This window comes from Nicotiana attenuata, unplaced genomic scaffold, assembly GCF_001879085.1.
Source record: "Nicotiana attenuata strain UT unplaced genomic scaffold, NIATTr2, whole genome shotgun sequence".
NCBI classification, from domain to species: Eukaryota; Viridiplantae; Streptophyta; class Magnoliopsida; order Solanales; family Solanaceae; genus Nicotiana; species Nicotiana attenuata.
The window spans coordinates 44,540-58,764 of NW_017671399.1; the positions used below are offsets into that span (position 1 = coordinate 44,540).

At 35.9% G+C, this 14,225-nt stretch overlaps 2 protein-coding genes across 2 annotated transcripts in view; one reads left to right on the plus strand and one right to left on the minus strand.

Moving 5' to 3' along the window:
* LOC109208049 (nectarin-1-like) overlaps positions 1 to 749 on the minus strand; it is a 1,984-nt gene extending 1,235 nt beyond the window's left edge. Inside the window, exon 1 of the mRNA XM_019371054.1 lies at positions 464 to 749. Coding sequence (XP_019226599.1) covers positions 464 to 581 — 118 coding nt within the window. The 5' untranslated portion in view covers positions 582 to 749. The remainder of the gene's footprint in view (positions 1 to 463) is intronic.
* Positions 750 to 3,488: 2,739 nt separating this feature from the next.
* LOC109208047 lies at positions 3,489 to 13,626 on the plus strand. The gene is made up of 8 exons (XM_019371052.1): positions 3,489 to 3,546; positions 3,603 to 3,798; positions 4,569 to 4,735; positions 4,793 to 4,935; positions 5,181 to 5,471; positions 12,451 to 12,854; positions 12,954 to 13,129; positions 13,325 to 13,626. Exons 1-8 carry the CDS (start codon positions 3,489 to 3,491, stop codon positions 13,624 to 13,626), a joined length of 1,737 nt encoding a protein of 578 aa, XP_019226597.1.
* Positions 13,627 to 14,225: the final 599 nt, after the last annotated feature.

The following is a 14,225-nucleotide window of genomic DNA, read 5'->3' on the forward strand; positions in this document are numbered from 1 at the left end:
ATATTGTGTGTGTGTGTGTTAAATTGCTCCAAATAAGATGCTTTAAACTGGACTTTTTGCTTTTACTAATTTTCATGTTTACACAAAAAAATAATATTTTCTTTTTGGTTTCCCATCCGGTGTCCGGTACCCATATTGGGGCACGACTAAATCCGAATTCGCGCCGGAAAGTCCCACATTGGGGGTAAAGCGCTCCCTAACAAAGGCGACTCCATACCCAGGGGCTCGAACTCGAGACCTCTGGTTAAGGATGAAGGAGTACTTACCACTCCACCACAACCCTAGTTGGTCACAGGAAAATAATTTTGATAGATGAGGAAGTTGTACGTAATTGGTAGAAACAACAGTAAGGACATTGGGAAAAGAGACATACATTAAATTCTCTATCAATGAAAAAAATAACTGTTTATTATAAGTAAAACCATGGAGAAAATGGGATGATAAGATTGAAAAAAATACTAACATGAGTTGTAATCAGCGACACAAACATCCTGGAGTGGATCTGGATCAGACGCAGAAGCTCTGTTAACAGTAATAATTAAAATGGTGATGGCTACCTTGAAAAGGATCATGAAAGCCATGGATAGGATTGGAGGAAGTTAGAGAAGGAGAGAAAATGGTAGCTTTATTTATAATTAAGGGGCGTCATATATAGGAGTTTCTCTTGATCATTATTGGTCTAGCCATGGCTCTACAAGTAATTCTGAACGTAATCTTTCACTTTAACGATTCCAGCACGGAAAGAATGATAGTAACAAAATTTTGCAAATCATATCTCAAATCTCTGATGTGTGCGAGCCTAGTCCCCTTTAAAGTAATATAATTGCATTGCACCATGGCAATTATATTACTTCCATGTCTAAATCAAATTAATGTAATCATCTAGAGGACCACCTTCTCCCATAATTTATTACCTAGTAAAATGAAAAATAAAAATGTTATAAAATGAAATTGATGAAAAAGGTATAGAGTTTCCACTCACAAGACAAATTCCTTCACTAGCAACAGGGTATACAAAGAAAACCGATAAACCGCACCAAACCGATAATCCGAATCAAATTGAAAAACAAAAAAGTTCGATTGTGGTTTAGTTTGTTATTGGAAAAAAAACCCGACCATAATTTGTTTAGTTTGGTTTTAACTTAAAATTGTCAAAACGAAACCAAACCAACCCGATAGTACATCTATACAATTTTTAATTATTTTTATACATATAAATATTTATTGAAAAGTAATTAATATTTTTTTTAATTTTTTTTTTTTTTACAGTTTTTTAACATATTATTTCAAGTTTGGACTTAACATTCTTGAATGATAAGCAAAGTTTATAGCCCATAAATGTAGTAACTCAAACAAAGTTCAAATCAATAATAATGCTAACTAAAGAAATTCAATTCCTAGTGTTGATAGTGTTGGATATTTATTTTTGAGTTTTACATTGTTTTATAATAAAAATGCATAACTTAGTTTATCTTTCTCTTTGGTGCTTAGTTATGTAACTAATACTTATTATTAACTATACTTATTTTAGCATGATCTATATAGTATTTTTAGGTTAAGTTTATCATGGCTTATTATATAGCAATATTTGCTTTATGCAATTTTATTATCTTTGTTATTGATATTTTTAGTATAATGTTACGATTTATCTCATATATTTTGTTATTTTCTTGGAAAATACATTATATAGTTGTATCTTATTAGGACTAAAGAAATATTTGAAGCACAAGTTACATATTTTTTGCTATAAAGATTATATCGGAAAAACCCCGAAAAACCGAAATTGAAAAACCCGACTTTGTTGGTTTGGTTTATAAATTTAAAAACCCGACACCATTAGTTTGATTTGGTAATTAAAAAATCCAAACCAACCCAACCAATGTACATCCCTAAGTAGCAGTATTTTGGAAAATTTTATTTTGTGTCTCACAGTTTTGTGGACCCAGATTTTTGTGGACCCAGAAGTGTAAGATTGGGGTCCACAAATTTGTAAGACAAAAAGGAGCCTCACACAACTAATGTCAGTTGTGTGAAACACACAATAAAACTACTCGCAGTGTTTCATTTACTGCAAATAAAGTTACTGTAGTCATTCCTTTCTCCAGAAAGGAAATAAAAAGCATATGAAATGTTGAGATTGCTGTAAAACTAGCAGTGTTCCATTGAATACAAACTAATGTTAAATCACTGTACTCATTCCTTTATCCAGGTAATATTCACGTCTGGTAAACTAATTGGTGTAGAAGCTGCGTATTCAATAAAATAAAACCTTTTGATATTAACATCAATTTCCTATTAAGTAGTAAGCTCAAAATTGATGCTTTTTCCAAATGTTTGGAGAAAGCGGAACTATGTAATCTCAAGTTGCAAATGCATCAAAATTTAACACTCTCTCTGATGTAAGATATATATCCAATCAGACGCTTAACAAGAAACAAGCACCTTCCTGCGACGTTAGAACTCTTTGTGAATTTAAGATAATTGCCAGTGACTTTTGTTAGGATCAAAATAATCAGGTATCATGCGGAAACTAGTAAAGCAACACTTGAACAATGATAAATCAAACAACAGAAGAGAAATATACCAAAAGAGACACAAACATTTAACGTGGTTCGGTCAATTGACCCACGTCTACGGCGGATATGAGCAATCCACTATATAAAAGAGAGTACAAAATATCGAGAGAACAACCTCACGAAGAGGACACAAGTGACACACTAACACTTGTCCCGTAAAGTTCTCCCCTTAAACACGACTCTCAAACCCCATATGACTACATTGTGGATGCTACTGAATGGGAAGGAAGGATCCTCAATTTATAGAAGTCCAAACATTTTCCTACAAGAAAAGGAACGGGTCAAATATGGAAGATTTATGATTTTCTTCTACAAGAAGGAAAACCTAATTATGATAAATATGTTACCCTTTCCTTCAATTGATAGTAAAATCAAATATGGTAAGAAAATTAGGACAACACTTAACAACTTTTGTGGTCTGTGTTGACTGGATGGTTACCGTATTATTATTTGGAAAGAAATGTAGCGTAACGTTGAGTTTTTAAAATAGTCACAGTTGATCCCGCTTAGTGGAAGCTTAGTGTCCCTCCTCCCTCCCTATTGTAATATGGCATGTGCCATGCATGTGACAGGGTCAATTAGTTAGTTAGGCTGTTAGGATTAGTTGAAGTTGTTAATGTAAGTTAAGGGTAGTTTAGTCATTTTACATTCATTAATCTTCTTCTACTTCAGTTCTTGTGTATAACAATATAGAAGAGCAATAGAACAGTGGCTTGCTCATTCTCTGAATTCACCGACTCTCTCTCAAAATACTTCTAGAACATTCCTCCATTGAAGCCCTTGATTGATCCTTACATTTTATCATGGTATCAGAGCAGCGTACCTGGATTACATCGCGCTAGATCTCTGATTTCTTCTCTCACATTCGATCCCTAATTAGTCGAATTGTTGAAGCTCATCAAAAATTGAGCAATGTCGGAGACTGATTCGTCAATGTCGGAAATAGCGGCAATGATCACAATCATTCGCTGTATATTGGACCTTCTGATACTCCTATCTTAGTCGTGGTACCTGTGAAGCTCACAGGCTCGGAGAACTACGGGCTATGGAGTAGATCGATGAGAATTGCACTTTTGGGGAGGAAGAAATTAGGTTTTGTCACTAGTAGTTGCAGCAGGAGTGCGTATGAAGGAGAACTATTAGCACAATGGGAGACTTGCAATGCTATTGCTCTCTCATGGATTATGAACAATGTGGCACCAGAAATTCTAGGTGGAGTCGTGTATGCGTCTGATGCACACCACGTGTGGGAAGATTTGTGAGAAAGGTTCAATAAGGTAAATCGTGTTAGGAATTTTCAATTACATCGTGAAATTGCCACATTACCTTAAGGAACTAGCTCTGTTTCAGTGTATTTTTCGAAATTAAAGGAGTTATGGCATGAATATGATGTTTTGGTTCTATTTCCTAATTGGTGTGATAAATCGAAAGATCATGCAGAAAATTTGCATCAACAAAGAGTTATGCAATTCTTGTCTTGTTTAAATGAGTCATATGATCAAGCTAGAAGGCAAATTATTCCTAATGAAAACAAATGCACCTAGCCTAAATTAAGCTTATGCTATGATTTTTCAAGATGAAAGTCAACAGAAGAGAACCTGCTAAACCTGATGGAATAATCCTAATGCTGGCAAGCATGTTGGTAATGGTGTTGGTAATAGCAAACCAGGTGGTTGGAGAAGAGAACCTATGGCTATGATCAACAATACAGATGTAAGTACATCTTCTATGCAGGATATGGGAGATAGTTCATCTGGAGCTGCTGAGCACAAGGGAATCATTACTTCACCAATGACCAATACAATCAAATTTTGAGCCTCTTGAACAAGGAATCTCGAGAGCACCAGTCAAATATGGCAGGAAAGGTGAGGTTAAGTGTTTGATGAGCAACTTTACACAGAAATCACATGAGAAGGAATGAGTTGTAGATTCAGGTGCTACCCATCACATTATTTCTGATTTAGAATTACTATCAAATATTAACTGTACAAGGAAAACTGATAGAGATAGGGTGCATCTCCCTACTGGAGAACAGGCTGATATTACTCACATTGGTAGGGCAGCCTTATTAGATAAGAGAAAGATTAAAGATGTGCTTTATGTTCCCAACTTCAAGTTTAATTTGCTCTCAGTAGCAAAGCTAACAAAGGAGCTGAAATGTAATGCCAATTTCTTTCCTGGTTTTTGTGTTGTTTCATGATCTTTGGAATGTCAAGGTGAAAGGATTGGTAAAGAGAGAGGAGGCTTATATGTGCTTAGAGGACTGGCTAACATAATAAAGGCACTTAATGCTATAGGCAAGGCAATCAAAGATTCATGTGAAATACGGCACAACAGGCTAGGTCACCCATCCTCATCAGTAATGAAACATGTATTATGTTTACATAATAAGGAAATAAGATGTCACAGGAAAATTGTTTAGTATGTCCACTAGCAAAGCACTAGATTGAGGTTTCCATTGAGTGATCCAGAGCAAAAGTAGTATTTCATCTTGTACATATGAACCTATGGTGACCCTATAAAATTGCTACATTTGATAAGAAACAATATTTCTTAACAATTGTAGATGATTACTCTAGATATACATGGGTGTTCTTTTTGCAGTTAAAATCTGAAGCAGTAGTGGAAATAAAACAGTTCATTACCATGGTTCAAAATCAGTATGGTATTGTGATTAAGATGATAAGATCAGATAATGGATCTGAATTCTTTAATGCACAATGTTCAGAGCTGTTAACAGGTCTTGGTATAATTCACCAAAGCAGCCGCCCTTATACTCCACAGCAGAATGGCATAGTTGAGAGAAGGCACATATATATACTTGATACTGCTAGGGCTTTGAAGTTTCAGGGGGCAATTCCAATTAGATACTGGGAAATGTGCGTTAAAACAGCAGTATACCAAATTAATAGGTTTCCATCAAGTGTTCTAGGGGGCAAAACTCCATTTGAATTGTTATATCACAACAAGGCTAATATTGCTCATGTGATAACCCAAAAGGTCATCTCGTATTCTAGAACCAAAATCGGGGTTTCGAGGCTTTCAAGACCTTATTTTCTTTCTCCTCGATTTGCCTGCGCAATCCGGGCGCATCTCCGGAAAAGCCTTTATGTGAAAATTTGAGAAAATATTAAGTTTTGCCTTTAAAATTGATTTAAGTTGACTTCGATCAATATTTTGAGTAAACAGACCCGGACCGTGCTTTAATGGTCCCGGAGGATCCGTAGTAAAATATGGAACGTGGGCGTATGCACGGAATTGAATTCCGAGGTCCCTAGCCCGAGAAATAAATTTTTGAAGAAAATTGTTAAACTGAAAATATCACTACAAGAAAAGCGCTATTAGGGACGAGAAAAATGGTCCCTAAAAGTCTGTTTCTGGTCTCTAAATCTCAATAGCGACGGGAAAAATCTGGTCGCCACCCGTCGCTATAGGCTCCGACGCTAAAGGTCAATAGGGACCAGATTTTTCCACTGGTCCTTAAAACTTATTAGCGACCGCTTAAGCACTGGTCCCTAAAACCCTTTTGCGACCATGTTTTTGGTCCTTAAATACATTTTACCGATAAGTTTGAGTAGTCCTCAAAAGTCATTTACAACCAGAAATCTGGTCCTTGGCCACAAAATGTTGCACCTAAATAATACATGCTCTTTTCTTGTCACGTTTTTCGAACATATCATTACAACTTTTAGCATAGACAATCAAATTCATATAAACAAAATTATCAATCGAATTAAATAGAGGTTCGGATTAATATCCCATAAGAAATATTATTTACAAAAATATATAGTCACGATACCATATACACAACTCATTAGCCCAAGAAGCTAACAGTACCCCTAAATGTTTCGCCAAACAATATTAGCAAAACATTAACTAACTTGTCAACTTTTTCAAAGCATTCAAATTTGCATCTTCACTTGTAAACGGAAGTCTCCAAATCCTGTAAAATGTACAAAGTAAAATGTATTTAGAAAACAAAAATGCGCACAACCTCAGCTCAATAGATATTTTACAGCCTGGAAAAGAGAATGTTTATCAATGGTCATTCAGTAGGAAAAGGATAACTCTCTTTTGTAAGGAGAAAAAAAAAAGAAAACTTTGATTTCTAATACATCATCATCGGAAATAAGTAAAACAGAAAGGGAAAAGGATGAGAATTCAAGCATGTTGACTAAAATGTACTGGAACCAATACCCAACATAGATATACACAAATGATATATGAATAGATAGAATATAAGCAAAAAGGAAGGGGAATTTTTCGAACAATTGAATTATGAAGTAACTTACCTGCAAGGCAAGCAAAATTTTATGTTTCCTCGTGTTTATCTAAAAGGACAGTAAATATGTTTCCAGCGAGTGCTTAAGTAACACCTCCGGGTACTTCATTGCCTCGACAAAGAGAATCTGCAATTTAAAGTTTTCTTAATTGAGAAAATTTTGTTCAATCATAAGGCTTGTGCTTTTTCGTCCAACTTAAAGATACAATAGTAGGCAACGAACTAAAAACTACTCCAATATCGTTACTGCAAACTTGCAATTATTATTCCAAAGAGAAAACTAGTAAAAACAGAGAACAATCAAAAAAAGCTCTAGCATGTCATTACCCATTAGTTTCTATCAACAAAAACTTTTATAGATTTCAATAAATAACTATAGAGATTGTAATTCCTTAATAATTGCCCTACAACATATCTGGTAGGTTGTCCCTAATAATGTGATCTTTTTTCTCTTCTTTCACTATTGGCAAGAGATTTCATAAATGAACATATAGTATCATCCATCGGACAAGCAAGATCAAAATTAATGAGCATGTCATAGTAATTCTAGGAATAATCAGCAACAATAACAAAATATTCTTTCTCAAGTGGGGGTCAACTTATCATTAGACAGACAGGAACAATTTTGGTACTAAACGACCCAAAATGAACTGTTAGATTGCTAAACTATCAGTACAATAAGATCATTAAATATAGATTACCAACAATAAACAAGTAAAATAACACATGAAGAACTATAAGGTTATTGACCCATCGAAAGAAATTCGGTTTATAATTACTCATAAGCAATTTACTAAACCATCGACAATTTTTTAAAAGGGCAATCAAAAAACCCCCACACACATATCATTGGAATCTAGAAAATGATAGATTATTTCATCAAGATATACACTCCGCTAGCAATACAAAAGACTCCGCCTTTGTACATTCCGCTAGCACTACCAAGAATTTACCATTTTTCTAAAAGTAGTGCAATTGTAAGTCAATGATAAAGGAAGAGAACAAAAATTAGAATAAAATATATATTCCAGATTTTCCTCTCATTGGAGTCATTAGTTCATCGAATGACTGAAGTATCACAATCATTATCTTAAAGAAATAACTCTTTCCCTAGCCTCAAAATCCATTCTTCAACACCTCCTAGAGTTAAAAAATAAATCATTTGCAACATGTGCATGACTTCTAAGTTCTTCCGCTTTGATGATCCCAACATCCGTTATCTTTTTCTTCTTAATATATTTGAATTGTTCAATGTACTTTCTTATAAGACATTATCAACTGAAAGTAGTACTAGAGTCTCATAGTGAACATTAAACTTGCATTATAGATGTATTTGGTATTTTATTATTGGGCTATTACTTATTGTACTCTCACCTTATTTGCCTAATGTAGCAACTGCTTAAGGTGTAATGTCAGTTTTCTAGCTCAAATTTTGTTATATATTGAACTTGTCTAAATGTGATGTATTTATAATGTCATAATGTAGTATTTAACTATTTCTGGTGTCTATCACAGTTGATGCTGCCTCTACAATATTAATTATGCTGCTAGAAGTTGTAGTACAATTATAGTTGTTCATAACTTTTAAAAGATGTTATAATTCTTATTCAAATATGCGTTACTGAAAATCAAAACATATATTGCAAAAAATATCCACATAAAAAAGTTTTTTAGAGTGTTATAGTAGTTGGGATGAAAGATTGATAGTTCTAAGGCTCCAAAACGCATTCAGCCAATTAGTCAAACAGATGGCGTGCAATTATAAGGATATCTATGAAATTGAAATCTGGATTAGCCATTTCTAAAAAAATTAGGAAAAAATAATCACAACAATCTTACACTAATTTAGCAGTACCATTATAGGTGAATCTTCACAAATTAAGTATCACAACAAGAGCAAGAAGAACACACATAGTTCGAAATTAAACCAAGGACGCACCTGAAGCTATCTTTGAATATATGAATCTACATGCTTCCTGACAATGGCGACAGAGTAGGCAAGAAGGATTCCGGCAAGTTCTAGGCACACGGTCAAGTGTACACGCTGGAGATCATGATAGGTGAGAAAATCATATCCAAAAAATATAAAAACTAAAGCTAGTTGTTATACTCAAAGGATGCCAGAATTATTACCCTAGGTCCAACAACGTTGAAGGGAACAAGTATCGAGAGTTAATTTGTCGAAAATTGGTTTTGGCAAACAACGGAGATGAAGATTCAGACTTGAGAAAACGAGAAAGGGACAACGATTTTAGATAAAGAGAATAGATGATAGCTCCGCTGCCAAAAGGCCCAATGGTGTTTGCTCTCACTTAGACTTTTCTCAGATAAAATTAGGTTTAAGGATTTTGAGAGGCAGAGAGTTATGTTTTAGAGAGAATGCTTTTTTAGATTTTTATTTTATTTCTCCATTATTTTTTGAAGTCAAAATTTATTTAGCACTTATACCCGCTTGATTTAGATAATTAGGGACCAGTTATTGATGATTATACGGACCATATTTTGTCCCTTTGTCAAACAAAAACATAAATTCAAAAATTAGGGACCAAAAGAAAATCTGGACCTTATAAATATGCTTTTAAGGACCAGATTTTTGACTTGTCGCTAATTGTTGGTCATAGATAAGCCTTTTTCTTGTAGTGTATTATGGTTTTTAGAAATTGAATAATGTTTGAACTTGTTGGTATCGGGTCCGTATTTTGGTTCCGGAGCCCGGTACAGGTCCATTATAATATTTATACCTTATCTGTGAAATTTGGTGAGAAATGGGACTGATTTGACGTGATTCGAACGTCCGGTTGTGAAAATAGGAATTTCAAGTGTTCTTAAGAATTTTATGCGCTTTGATGTTAAATCCGTAGTTTTAGATGTTATTTTGGCGATTTGATTGCACGAGCAAGTCCGTATGATATTTTTAGACTTGTGTGCATATTGGGTTCGGAGCTCGGAGGGCTCGAGTGAGTTTCGGATAGGCTACGAGATGTTTTAAACTTAGAAATTTCTGCTGTTTTGCCGTTGCAAGCGCACATGTATTTTGTGCTTCGCGATCGCGAAGAGTAAATTTGTCTGAGGGAGCAATCTTTCTACGCGAACGCGAGGCGCTGGTCGCGAACGCGAAGCATTGGGGGCATTACCCTTCGCGAACGCGACCAGGCTATCGCGAACGTGAAGCATGGTAACTGGGGGAGGGGAAAGATACGCTATGCGAACGCGGCAAGTGGCTCGCGAACGCGAAGGTTGGGGGGGATATACCTTCGCGATGCGTAAGGTGTCTGGCGAACGCGAAGGTTACTAGGACCGCAGCTTCTTGAACGCGACAGACCTCTCGCGAACGCGAATAAGGTCTATCCAATGTTTTAAAATCAGAACCAAGACAGGATTAGACCAAAATTTCATATTTTCTTCCATAGAACTCGACCTTGGGCGATTTTTGAAGTGGGAATTCAACACCAAATCATATGTTCGTGTTCTAAAACTCATTCCTTTCAATTTCCATCAACACCCATTAGATTTCTAGGCCTAAATCTTATTCTTTAAGAGTAGAAATTAGGGATTTTGGGATAATTGGGAATTTTAAAAATTTGGGAGATTAGACCTCGATTTGGGGTCGGATTCCGAAACTAATTATATATTTGGGCTCGTGGGTGAACGGGTTTTGGTCCGAACCTCGAGTTTTGACCAAGCGGGCCCGGGGTCGATTTTTGACTTTTTGGGAAATTGTTGGGGAACTTGTATTTATGCATTGGAAATGATTTATTTAGCGATAACTGATATTATTAAGTTAATTATGATTAGATACGAGCGGATTGGAAGTGAAAAATAAGGGAAAACGGTATTTGAGGCTTGAGTTCGGTCGTGGAATCGAGGTAAGTATTGTAGCTAACCTTAGCTTGAGGGATTAGGTATTGTTGCTTTATTTGCTACGTGTTTGGTTGTTGAGTACGGCGTATAGGCGTGGTGACGAGCATCTATTCGTTGTTGTCGGGTCATAGCATGTGAGTGAGTCTTGTGCTTGTGACTGTTGTAATTCTTTATACGTACTGTTCAGGCTTAAACTAATTATTCTTCATGTTAAACAAGTCTTATTATGTTTTCTTGATATTGGATGTTGGCTGAGTATTGACTCAAGTTGAGATTTATATTGTGAAGTTAAATGTTGAAACGGGGTTGGTTATTGATGATTCCCTTGCTGGGTTGTTATTGTTTCTGTTGTTTGGGTGAGGAAGAGTGTAAAGCACGAAGGGTGATGCCGTGCAAGATATTATGAATGAGTGTTAATGCATAAAGGGTGATGCCGTGCCTTATTTTGATATTGATAATGCACGAAGGGTGATGTCGTGTTATGAGAGAGTTAATGCACGAAGGGTGATGCCGTGCCGTTTCTATTGTTTCTTATGGTGAGGACGAGAGTAAAAGCACGAAGGGTGATGCCGTGCCATTCTTATCTGTTTTATATGGTGAGGTTGAGAGTAAAAGCACGAAAGGTGATGCCGTGCATTTTTCCGTTATTGTATTTACTTGTTGTTATTGGTTCAAGGTGTACTAGTTGTTCAAATTCTCTATTATTGTGGTTCTTGTTGTTGCAATCCCCTCAGCATGTTTTCCCCTTCCCATTATTTTTTGTTAAATTTCCGTCATTGTTATTTCCTCGTATATTATTTAACTGCACAGGTTCATGTTATTTGTCGTGTGCTAGCCTCATCACTACTTTGCCGAGGCACTTACCAGTACATGGGTTCGGTGTACTGATACTGCACTCTACACTTTCTGTGTAGATTGCGGTGCCGGACCTCGTTGATTAGAGTTAGGCTGCTGCCTTCAGTCCATCAGGAGACCCAACGTAGATCTGCCAGCGTTCGTAGACCCTGGAGTCCCCTTCCCTCTATCTTAGTTTATCTTGTTTTCCTTCATTTCGAGAACAAATGTATTTTCTTTAAACCAGTATTTGTAGAAACTCTTAGAAGTTCGTGGATTGTGACACCAGATCTTTGGATAGTCGTGTAATAGTGTTTTAAACTGTTATAGAACTTTCGTACTTCTTATTGGTTTAGTTTAAATTATTGTTAATTACTGTTTTGGTAGTGATTGGTGTGATAGAACTATATCTGTTGGCTTGCCTAGCATTCTAATAGTTAGGTGCCATCACGATCCCGACGGTGGAAAATCCGAGTCGTGACAGCTCACTTGAGAGTTATAGGCTATTTGTGTTATGCAACAAATTTGGTCAAGGCAGAGAAGTTTGCAGAAAGAGCCAAAACAACCATTCTCATGGGATATTCAGAAACACAAAAGGGTTATGTCTTGCTTGATTTATCCACAAAGCAATTCTTCACAAGTAGAGATGTTATATTGAAAGAATCAGAGTTTCCATTTGCTAAGAAAGATAGAAACAGTTCATTGGATGCATAGGAATATATAGAGGAAGGAACACCGCAATTCTCACCTCTGCACACACAGCCAGGTAGCATCATATACGATAGGAATGTCTCAACCTCAACAGGAGAGGATATGGGTGTGTACGACAATAGACAGAATGATCTGCAGGACAAAAATCTACCAGCCCTACAGGAGATAAATACTGATGATATGTAGGAAGTTCCTCAAAATGTGGAGGAAATGGACATTGTTTATGCAGGTACACAAAGTAACGGACATCAAGAAGGTGCAGAAGCTCCAAATAGTAGGCAGGAAGATGCAGGTGACAAGAACTTAAAACATGACAGAAAATCCACAAGGCAAGTTAAGGAGCCAATATGGATGAAGGATTATGTCACAACAAAGAAGACAACCGGCTGCACCTATCCCATTTCAAACTACCTGACCTATGATCATACTAGTACAAGTTATCAATGCTATTTGGCTAAGTTCTCTCAACTAACAGAACCACAGACATTCAAGGAAGCAGTAAAGGACAACAGGTGGATAAAGGCTATGAAGCAAGAAGTAAAGGCATTGGAAGATAACAACACATGGGAAATAGTGAAAGTTACTAGAAGGTAAGACACTATTGAATCCAAATGGGTGTACAAGATCAAGTTCAAGGCAGATGGAGAAGTGGAAAGATTTAAGATAAGGTTGGCTGTAAAAGGATACAGTCAAAGGGAAGGTTTGGACTATCATGATACTTTCTCACCAGTGGCAAAAATGGTCATTGTGAGATCTCTCATTTCTTTAGCTGCATCAAGAGGTTGGAATCTATTTCAAATGGATGTTTATAATGCATTCTTACAAGGATATCTAAATGAGGAAGTGTACATGGAGTTTCTTGAAGGTTTCTGAAGGGAAGGAGAGCAGAAGGTATGCAAATTGCTCAAATCTCTGTATGGACTTAAGAAGGCCTCACGACAGTGGAATATCAAGCTAACTGTAGCTCTATCGAAAGCAGGTTTTAAGCAAAGTCATCATGACTACTCATTATTTACATTGAGAAGTCAATAGGGAATAGTGATTATTTTGGTGTATGTAGATGATCTCCTTATCACAGGAAGTAGCTCAGTCCTAATCAAGAAAGCTAAAGACATACTACATCAAAGTTTTAAGGTGAAGGATCTAGGAGAACTCAAATACTTTCTAGGCATTGAAGTCATGAGATCTAGGAATGGAGTGTTGCTGAATAAAAGGAAGTATATATTAGGATTAATCTCAAAAATGGGTTTAAGTGCAGCTAAACCTGCAAGTACACCATTTGAAGTGAATTCAAAGTTAACACCAATGGAGTATGATCAAACAAATGGAGTTACAGGAGATCCACCTCTACATTATAATTAATCATCACATAACTAAAATGTAAACCAAACGACCCCTTAACATATACTTTCTGGAGAATTTGTGAAATTCAATCATTTTAAAGTACGAAATTTTTTTTTACCCAAGTCTTCTTTGAGCTCAAACTGGAATTAGTAACTGATCAAAGTACTCTGGTTACCCCAAAGGATAACAAAAGACATTAAGAGTCGCTGAAATTCAGTTCGTTATTTAAAAGACACCAAAGATGCATTCTGAGAAATCAAAATCAAAGGCAAAAGCTGAGAAATTATTCATATATATCCACCATTTATTTATTATTACGATTACAACATAATTTTAAGTCATTATATAATAACATATCGTGAGTACATATTACAGTCGTCACATTTGTCATATTGTGAATGCATATTACGGTCATCACGGTTATCAAATCGTGAGTACATATTACGGTCGTAATAGTTATCATATTGTGAGTGCATATTACGGTCGTCACGTTTATCATATTGTGAATGCATATTACGGTTGTCATGTTTATCACATTGTGAGTACATGTTATGGTCGTTACGTTTATCATAGTGCATATTACGGTCGTCACGTTTATCATATTGTGAGTGCATATT